We start from the raw sequence: 10613 nt of genomic DNA, 5'->3' as shown, positions 1-10613 counted from the left end.
GGTGGACACTCCTGGGCATCACAGCCTATCCCACAGTGGTCAAGCTCCCAGAGTCACTGACCGGCAACCTTGGCAAACAGATTATGTAAGTGGTCTTTAAAACACACAGATTTTTCAAAGCACGACTGCCAGGCTCATCGGACATACATCTCTCCCAGCACCTCTTCAGTCTGAAGGAATTATTGGTGGGCTCAAACATTGAGATCATTTAAATGTGAGGTCTAGTTTTTCATGCATTCATGGTATGACCTCCATGTATCTACCAAGTCGAATGCAAACTTGCCCACCACCTTTCCCATCAGACTTTGGCCAGTGTAGATTGTTCCCTATTCCCCACACTGGCCCTGTGCCTTCCCACCTCTGCTCCTGCTCTCAGAGAGGGCACTTCTGACCGTCTGTCCCACCGGAGCTGCCAGATCCGGAGTCTGTGCCTCAGGATGAGCAGGTTTCCTTCATGCCCAGCCATTGTCCCTTCTCTGCACACCCTCTTCTTGTCTTCGTATTACATTTCCTCTCTCTCCTCTTTCTTTCTGCACAGTGGAGCGCAGTATCCAACAGAGTGTTTATAATTTAACGGCATTTTCAGGAACCCAAAGAGCCTCCACTGTGTGTACCTATCTGCAAGACGCAAAAATAACAAGAAAATTCGCTGCCTCAAGTCAGCATAAAGTATCAGTCCACACCCAGAAGGTTTGGTGGAGACAGGCAACTCCATTACTCAGTGTAAAATAAAGTCTGTGCATTTCCTGGGCCAATCCCTCGTGCTGTGAAGTGGCTCTTTCTGATGTGGGTTTACAGGGAAGACAATGCCTATGAGATCTGGAGTCATAGCTCTGGTGCCATCAAGAGATCCGCACCAAACAGGGAAAATAACACAAACAAACTGAGTTGAGTTTTATACCTCCATGGAGGCCTAATACGATGGCAAAACATAACACTTCCATAGACACTTTCTTTTTTTTGAGATGGAGTCTCACCCTGTCACCCAGGCTGAAGCGCAGTGACAGAATTTTGGCTCACTACAGTCTCCGCCTCCCAGGTTCAAGTGATTCTCCCACCTCAGCCTCCTGAGTAGCTAAGACTACAGGCACCTGCCACTATGCCCGGCTAAGTTTTGTATTTTTAGTAGAGACAGGGTTTTGCCATGTTGGCTAGGCTGGTCTGGAACTCCTGGCCTCAAGTGATCTGCCCTCCTTGGCCTCCCAAAGTGCTGGGATTACAGGCCTGAGCCACTGAGCCCAGCCCATAGATACTTTCTGACTAAAGGCCTAGAGTTTTCCCTCTTCCAGAAGAAAAGGTAGTCTGCAGTGACATAGTTGAGAATCTTTGTTCTTCCCATTTCCTTGTTTACCTTCTTTTGGGGATAAATAATTAAGCAAAAATAACGGTGATAAAGATGAAGGATGAAGCAACCTTCTATTAAAATCAGCGCGCTAGAAATGGCCTCACATATGTACCTACACAACTGTGAGAAGGTGTCAAGCAGCCACAATAAAGGGCTAGTGGATGGCAGCTCTGCAATATGCCAAGGTCCCACACTGGGCTAAATCATAAGGTGCTGATAAAATATACCAGAAGCACTATCTTCGCTGATGAAGCGTGGTACCGTCAGCACAGTGGGAGGAAGAAACGACTTCACTAAGTGTCTGATTAGAGTGAGCGCCTTGCAGACAGTCAGAGCCCAGTGAGAGAAACAAGTGAATTTAGAGATCTCACACTGGTTAAATTTAACTTGGAAAATTGATTATAGCGGTGATAGGAGAACTAAAAGCCAAAATGTATGGTAAGTCACTGCAGAACTTGGACAAGCAGAGAGGCACACCCATTCCTAGGGCCAGAGGGACGAGGCGGGAAGGAGGTAATAGTCTCACAACTTGTATATGGACTACCCAGGAGGTGCTGGAGTTGCTCAGACCTGCCTGTGTAAGCTGCGACCGTGGATGAAGCAACCTTCTATTAATAACAGGAATCAGAGCCACAGAGGTGACGCCTCCTGAAGTATAGGAAGAGAATTTCCTTTGCTTCTCACCAGCTCCTGCCCTTCACCTTCTGTCAGTGCCTCCCTTTGGCCAGTCTATATGATTCCGGAAGGCGGGTTGCTAGGAAGCGCCAGTCACTTCCTAAGGCACAGGGCACGGCACCAGCAGGCAGGGGATGGCTCTGAGCACGGCACCAGCAGGCAGGGGATGGCTCTGAGCACGGCACCAGCAGGCAGGGGATGGCTCTGAGCACGGCACCAGCAGGCAGGGGATGGCTCTGAGCACGGCACCAGCAGGCAGGGGATGGCTCTGAGCACGGCACCAGCAGGCAGGGGATGGCTCTGAGCACGGCACCAGCAGGCAGGGGATGGCTCTGAGCACGGCACCAGCAGGCAGGGGATGGCTCTGAGCACGGCACCAGCAGGCAGGGGATGGCTCTGAGCACGGCACCAGCAGGCAGGGGATGGCTCTGAGCACGGCACCAGCAGGCAGGGGATGGCTCTGAGCACGGCACCAGCAGGCAGGGGATGGCTCTGAGCACGGCACCAGCAGGCAGGGGATGGCTCTGAGCACGGCACCAGCAGGCAGGGGATGGCTCTGAGCACGGCACCAGCAGGCAGGGGATGGCTCTGAGCACAGCGGAGTGACTGGCCATGCTGGCTTCACGTCACGATGCTACCTTTCTGAGCCTCAGTGTCCTCATCTATAACATTGGGACAATGTCTGCCTTTATCTCTGTAACTTATATAATGGTGGTTGTGACGAGATCAATGGCTGCAAAGGAGAATGGCCGAGCCACCCTTCATCTTAGACTATGTCAGGATGAAGAAGAGTTGACACCCTGGATGCCCATGCTGGAGTCTTAATATTGTTAACCGAGGGTCACATGGCTGATACATGGGTCACATGGTAATTTGCAATGTACAAGTCAATTTCACATCATTAACTCATATGGCTTTCACTGTGACCTAAACAGGAAACGTACTGCTCTCTGTGCTTTGCTGCCGAGTGACAGATGCCCACAGAGCTTAGGTAATTTATTCAGGTAAACTCACGCCGTACATGATAGGGCTGAGCAATAACCTGTTGATGCCTCACTTCAGACCTGATGATTGTCTCCCACATAACTCTGCCCTTAAGCCAAAAACTTGGACCAATCACATCTTGGCTCCACATTTTAAGAACAGAATTAAAAAAAAATAATCAAAGAAAAGTGTGACATGAACAAAGATGATAAATAACTAAGGTCTGTCTTCGTTGCTCAACCCAATCAAGACTGTAGACATGCTGGCTGTGAGAGCAGCAGGGAGGACACGCACAAGGAACACAACCTTTTGCAGGATCTGCAGTTCCAAGTGCTGTGACTCAGAGCCCAGGGGCAGGGAGGGAGAAGACCCAGCTCTCGGTAGTGTCGTAAGGCTTCACACGCACGGAATTATTCACCCAACTATTAGTGCATGTGTAATTGTGATCATTTGAGAGGCTAAAAGCATTTATGACATAAAAAGGATTATAAGCCAACAAGAGGGCAATCAGTTACAAGTGGTTCCCTGCAGTAGAGAAGCAAATTACAGTCTCTCTATTGTTTGAAATTTTACCATAAAAATGTATTACTTTTATGATTTTCTTAAAACATGTAAGTTTCCCTCAAAACTTATTTTAGGAGCGAAGAGTGTGCCCAAACTTGAAAACGTTGATTGTCACAACCCAGTCTCCAATTCCAAGCTTCCAAATGAGTTGACAAGAAAAAGTGGCACTCTTTTCTCCCCAAGGAGACTTTATGAAATAGTGGTGTTGCCATAAAGAGGCCTCCAAGTCTCTGAAGAAACAGATCGGACCAGGGGTTCACCTGTAGATGTCTAGTCTCCATGGGGAAAAGCAAGTCATCACCAGCGTCTGACTATCTGCACCCCAGGCTGAGAGCTGGTGCAAATCCTCTACAATACCCAATGCCATCATTATCTCTGAAATAGACTGTGAAGTCAGCACCCATCCCGCCCCACACTCACCTCCTTCCTCCACTTACAAATATCTCCAACTGCTTTGTCTCAACTCATGAACTTAAGAGGAAAGTTAGATTTTAAAAAGAAGCATCCACAAATCTGAAGTCTTACATCTGCTGTTGAGCTCCACTGAGCATGAATTACCTTCTCCATTTCTGCAGCCCTGTGCTTCAGCTTTTCCTATGACTCCCATTAGAATCCATCCTAAAGATATTATTTGACTGTCTGCTCATCTACCTGGCCCTACATGGAGCTTCTGGAGAGAAAGATCCAAGGCGGGTCCCTGTTTGTATCTCACCCATTCAACCCTCACCTACACTGAAAACATGACACTTGTCCCTTCCTGCAGTATGTGTTCGGAGTTTGCTTACTGTATCTGACAGGTGTGGTGCACCAAATTCTCAACACACGCTGCCAGAACTAACACCCCCTGGATCCCTAGGGGATCCGTTATAATTGCATTTGCACGAAGCAGCAGCCAGGAGACATCATGGCGACTTCAGCTCCCAGTTGAGTAGTCACTGACTTACTTAGCTCCCAATTGAATAGTAAACCAAATACAACCCATCGTTTGGAATTCTTAACATTTAAGTCTAACAGTTGTCTTTTTTTTCTTTTTAGCATTTTTCCCTCTAAACATTGAATCTATATCCAGGGGTTATTATCTGGCCCCTGGACTGCCCTGAATGCTCCAGAGTCAAGAGTAACTTGAGGTCTTAAATGTCTATTCCGAAGCTCCTCTTTGTACAGGGATAGGCGTTGACTAGGAGGAGATGCCACTCTATGAAATCTATCATCCCAGGTCTCTGATGAAGTAAAATTAAACACCTTCTTTACTCATAAATTTGTTAGTTTTTAGACAAGGGTGAAGAATCAGACATAGGCCACACACAGTGGCTCACTTCAGTAAGCCCAGCAATTTAGGAAGCTGACGTGGGAGGACTGCTTGAGCTCAGGAGTTCACATCTGGGCCCAAAACCAATCTGGGAGGCATAGTGAGACCCCACTTTATTTTCTACAGAAAATTTAAAATTTAGGCAGGTGTGGAGGTGTGTGTTTGTGGTCCTGGCTACTCTGGGGGCTGAAGTGGGAGGACCTCCTGAGCCTGAGAGGTCAAGTTTCTATGAGCTATAATCATGCCACTGCACTCCAGCCTGTGCAACAAAGTGAGACTCTGTCTCTCAAAATTAAAACAAATGAAAGAATCAGACATGTTTCACTCAACTGATAGCACACTATCATAGGCCAAGGGCCAGAGGGTCAGGGAACCTTGAATGAAGTCCATTTTGCTACCTTGCCTCACTACCAAAAATCCAGTCCTATTGCTAGATACTGAATATGTCCAGAACTGGATTTATTTGGTTCCCAGGAGGATCTTAGACTCTTGCAACATTTTAAAAAGAGGAAAAAAGCTCCAAAGTAACACCTTTTAGGCAAGTCAGCCCCAGCCACGTGCTCTGAGACTACTCCCCAAAGGGGGCATTCTTGCCCACAGCATCCCTAGCTGTGCCCACAACCCGATCCGACCCACACCCAGACAAGCCTCTCGAGTCCAGAGAGCAGCGGGACAGCCACATTTTCATAGGGAGCTCTGCCTCACCACTGGGTTCCCAATTATGTCTGGGTACATGGGTGTGTTCTGCATGGTGAGAGGCACTGGTATGACACACCAGGAAACATGTCATAATGTCATCATTGTAACATGACAAGAATTGCAGCTATGGCTGGAACCTTTATAAAGTGACCAAGCACACTTTTAGATCCAGTCTCAGCCTGGAGTGAAGCCTGGCAGCTATGAGGATCCATTATCTTCTGTTCGCTTTGCTCTTCCTGTTTTTGGTGCCTGTTCCAGGTAAGGTGGGCTGGGAAATCCAAGGGTTGAACTAACTGGGAGCATATATTCAGAGTCAGTCTCTCTCCATCCTTCAGAGCACTTTAGACCAAGCAGGTTCATTGTATGGGAACCAGGCATCACTATGCTTTTCTTTCAGACAAGAATCATTACGAACCTTACATCAGGTTTCTCAGTCTTTGCTGATCCACTCCTAAGAAACTAACTAGCTCCTAAAAGCTATCTCTCTCCCCGAGAAGATTCCTATGCCTGCTGATGAGACATGAAATGGACACAATAGTTTAATACAGCAGGGAAGACTGATTTACTCTGACAACAGAAGCACAGGCTCCTGTTTTACTAAGTGCAGTGGTTGAGGCAGAGTGTTTGGGCTGCCTCTGAGGACACCACAGCCCCAGCACCCACACTGTTCCTGCGGCGGTCACAGGGTCACACCACTTCCCCAGTGCCACTGTGGGTCCACGGCTGGGCCGCAGCTGTAGAAACATCGCCTGTGGGTTGCTTAGTCCTCCCTTTACCTCCTGATTTTATAGAAAAAGGAAAAAGGAGCAAAAGAATACAAGAAAAGCAACGGATGCGTTATTTGAGGAATTCCGGAAGCCTTGAATGTGTACCAAAAGTCTTCCTAAAATCTTTCCACGTGTGCTGTTTTGTCATTGCAGGTCACGGAGGAATCATAAACACATTACAGAAATATTATTGCCGAGTCAGAGGCGGCCGGTGTGCTGTGCTCAGCTGCCTTCCAAAGGAGGAACAGATTGGCAAGTGCTCGACACGTGGCCGAAAATGCTGCCGAAGAAAGAAATAAAAAAATGCAGAAACACAACGAGAATGTTGGCAAGCGTGGAAATGCCTCCATAATGTTTATAAAAGTAAAATATATTTTTTAAAAAAATTAGAAGCTTCATTTTTTTTTTAAATTCTGGTTATTTGGGTAGTTGTTTCCAAAAATGCAATTTAGAAAGTCTTCAGGACTCACTTTTCATTCAAAGAGGGTAGAATCTCTGGAGAAATCTACAAGGGAACCTGACCACATTATTAAGGGTCACCAGGTTCTATGCCTCCTTTCTGAACGTCATGCCCCAGTGAAGGTGGACTCTTCAGTCTCCCGAGACGCGCCCTTTGCTTTTGTATCACACAAGCCTTGGATCTTTCAGTCCCTCCACCCCAGATGGCATCTCTCCACCAGATCTACTTCTCAGGTGTTCATACATCCCTCAGGGGTCATCCCAATTCCTTCCAAAACCGCTGTCTTCAGAGAAATAGGGAACCTGGCTCTTCCTCAAATACTTGCTTTGCTTTCTCTCACCCATGCCTCTGCTCTGGTTGGCCTCCTGTCTGATGTATAATCGCTCCTCCAACTTCATCTCTAAATTTAACCCGTCCTTCAGGGACTGTCTCACATTTTATCTCCATCTTAAAAACACAGCTGATTTCCCAAATGCTTACAGTCTTTCCTGTAATTCACCACAGGGTTCTAACTTGAGTCCTTCAATCGTTCGAATGATACGGAGGCACTGCGGTTTCACTGTGTAGTGCTCTCTTAATGTTGATGTGGAGGGATTCCAGCAAGTGGAGTGTGTCGTCCTTCATACCTGACACCAGACCCCAGTCAAGGTGTTACGTATGGAAAAAAGACAATACAAGGAGGCTCTTAGGAAGAAAGGCTCAAGGACTCAAAAGAGATGAGCCTCTTTCTCATTTTCCATCCAAAATGGACTCACTGCTATGGGAATCTCCCTCTGACAGTAGACAAGAGGGAACCTGTGCAGGTGTGAGATAGCTGTGTCCAGACACTGGGTAATAAGTAGTACAACAGACAATTGAAATGAGATTTCCGAATGCCCCAGCTCACTACAGCCACAGGGTCCAGACCACAGCTCACAGAGGTCACACGAAGACCAGCAATTCTGAGGCACTGAAGAGACTGAGGTAAAAGTTCACAAAGCACAAAACACCCCCATCTCCGGGGCAAAATAGCACAGAGAGGGTATCCAGAAGGAAACAAGGCCCACAAGTGTTGGCGGTGGGGGCAGGGGCACATGGTATGTCTTCAGTCTTGGGCTATATTTTCATCTGAGCATACTTGGGTAAGACCTCACAAGGCCAGAGGCAAACAAAAGCATGCAAAATGGATTGGATAACAATTTCAGGAGCACTAAAGGCTGGTGCTCCTTTCCACCAGCAAAGTGGAGAGGCTGCAGAGTCCTCAGAAAACTAACACATTAGTAGTGGTGCTGTTTGGCTCTAGATTAAACCTTTCTTGAAAGACTTGTCTATAAGAAACTTAAATGTGGGCCAGAATAAAGTCTAGCATTCTTCAAAGAAAAACAACTAAATCTATCACTCAACAATTTGTGCTTTATAATGCACTGAATCTTATCAAAAATTAGCAGGCATGCAGGAAAATATGGCCATAACAAAGAGAAAAGTCATTCAGTAAAAACAGATCCAGAGATGACAAGGATACTAAGATTGGCAAAAAGGGATATAAAAGACCTGTGATAAATGTGTCCAAGGTTGAAGAGAAAAACTTCATGATGAGGAGAGATGTAAAGAAACAAATGGAATTTCCAGAGATTAAAAATCAACATCTGAGTAAAAAATATTATGAGTTGGATTGTAGCATATATTCCAAAGTAAAGATCAGCAAACCTGAGTTTATATTACTACAAATGAATGAAGAAATAAAGCAAAGGGAGGGAAAAGGGGCTGGAAAATGATAAACAGTGACCTGCGTGGAAACATCAAGCAATCTAGCGCCTGTGTGTGTTTAGAGGCAAAAAGAAGTCTTGGGAGAGAGGATAGAGCTAAGGAAAGAATGGCCTATTGTTTTCCAAATTTGGTGAGAATATAAATGCACAAATTTACCACATGAAGACATCCAAGCTGAACAAACATGAAGAAAACCACGTGAAGCATATCATGATCAAATTATGTTAAATCAGTAATAAAAAAATATATATATATATTTTGAGACGGAGTTTCGCTCTTGTTACCCAGGCTGGAGTGCAATGGCGCGACCTCGGCTCACCGCAACCTCCGCCTCCTGGGTTCAGACAATTCTCCTGCCTCAGCCTCCTGAGTAGCTGGGATTACAGGCATGCACCACCATGCCCAGCTAATTTTTTGCATTTTTTAGTAGAGACAGGATTTCACCATGTTGACCAGGATGGTCTTGATCTCTTGACCTTGTGAGCCACCCACCTCAGCCTCCCAAAGTGCTGGGATTACAGGCTTGAGCCACCGCGCCCAGCCCAAAAATAAAATTTTAAAAGCAGCCTGAGGCTGGGCACAGTGGCTCACCCCTGTAATTCCAGCATATTAGGAGGGCAAGGCGGGAAGATCACTTGAGGTCAGGAGTTTGAGACCTGGCTGGTCAGCATGGTGAAACCCCATCTCTACTAAAAAAGAAAAATACAAAAATTAGCTGGGCATGGTGGCACACATATGTAATCCTAGCTACTCAGGAGGCTGAGGCAGGAGAATCTCTTGAAGGCAGAGATGGCAGTGAGCTGAGATCATGCCACTGCACTCCAGCCTGGGCAACACAGCGAGACTCCGTCTCAAAACAAAACAAAACTTATTACTTATAGAAGAACAAAATATAAAATATCTTCAACTGCCAAAAGAAAAAAAAAGTCATCTTAGAATTCCATCTCAGCAAAAATATATTTCTAAGAAAAGGTAAACACATAATCAAATAATAAGCAAAGGGCCAGTAACAACAATCAAAGCTAAGAGAATTCCTCACCAGCAAGTCTGTACCATAAAATGCAAAAATAATTTTTTTGACAGACAGGGAAGATGCCAGGTAGAAATTTGGTTCCATATGATGAAAAGAGTGTGCTTCAAACATTCTGGAAGTTCCTTAAAGAGAGAGAGATTGCCAGTTCAGTAGAAAACAAGACCCAACTGCATGCTGTCTATGAAAACCCACTTTATATATAAACTGTAAGAACAGTTCAGAGTAAAAGAAGGATGGAAGGAGATGTAATATAAAAACAAACATTAGTATAAAGGAAACAGAGTTGGCCATATCGGCTCATTGGCCTAAATTGGGGTAGATTTTAAAGGAAGGGGTATTATCAGGAATAATGAGGGATATTTTTCCTCATGACAAAGCAGTTGCATCACCAAGAACAGATATCAATATTAAATCAGTGTGCACCTAATAACAGAATTCTTAAAGAAAAATCAATAGACATTAAATAGACAAATTAACGATTACAATTAGACAATTCAACCCTTCTCTTCTTGTAATAGATTTTTTTAAGGAAGACGAAATATTAGTAAAGATTGAGAAAACTTAAAAACAGTATCATTCAGCACAACCTACTTGAGATTTGTAGGACACTCAACCAAATAACAACAGAATCCTTTCAAATATTACCCAATAGAACCCATACTAACCTATGAAATGTCTCAAAAAATCAGCATTGTTTAAAATTATACAAAATACAGTGTCGATCTATCGTGGAATTTACAAAGCCATCACTAACAAACAGAAAGGCATGTGGAGAAATTCCCACACACTGGAACATCAGTGAACGTGTTTCTCAATGGTCAAAGGAGAAATCACAAGATACATTAGAAAATATGTTGAACTGATAGAAAACGAAACCATAACATGCCAAGATCTGTGGAACTGCTGCTAAAGCAGCTCTTGGAGACAATTTTATAATTAAACCTTATTATAATAGAAAGCAGAAAGGCTCACAAACAATTTAAGCTTCCACTGTAAGAAACGGAAAGGGAAAAGGAAACAAATTAAACCCA

The 10613-nt window shown here is 45.0% G+C and overlaps 1 protein-coding gene across 1 annotated transcript; it reads left to right on the top strand.

The window, feature by feature from the left end:
- Positions 1-5746: 5746 nt before the first annotated feature.
- On the top strand, positions 5747-6723 carry LOC100407484 (beta-defensin 103A). Its single transcript, XM_002756758.4, has 2 exons — positions 5747-5834; positions 6497-6723. The coding sequence occupies exons 1-2, from the start codon at positions 5777-5779 to the stop codon at positions 6640-6642; spliced, it is 204 nt and encodes a 67-aa protein (XP_002756804.1). The 5' UTR covers positions 5747-5776; the 3' UTR covers positions 6643-6723.
- The last annotated feature ends 3890 nt before the right edge of the window (positions 6724-10613 follow it).

The sequence above is a fragment of the Callithrix jacchus genome, chromosome 13 (genome assembly GCF_049354715.1).
Source record: "Callithrix jacchus isolate 240 chromosome 13, calJac240_pri, whole genome shotgun sequence".
In the NCBI taxonomy this organism is placed as follows: Eukaryota; Metazoa; Chordata; class Mammalia; order Primates; family Cebidae; genus Callithrix; species Callithrix jacchus.
The sequence above is the reverse complement of the archived record's forward strand: the minus strand, read 5'-3'. Positions and strand labels throughout refer to the sequence as shown.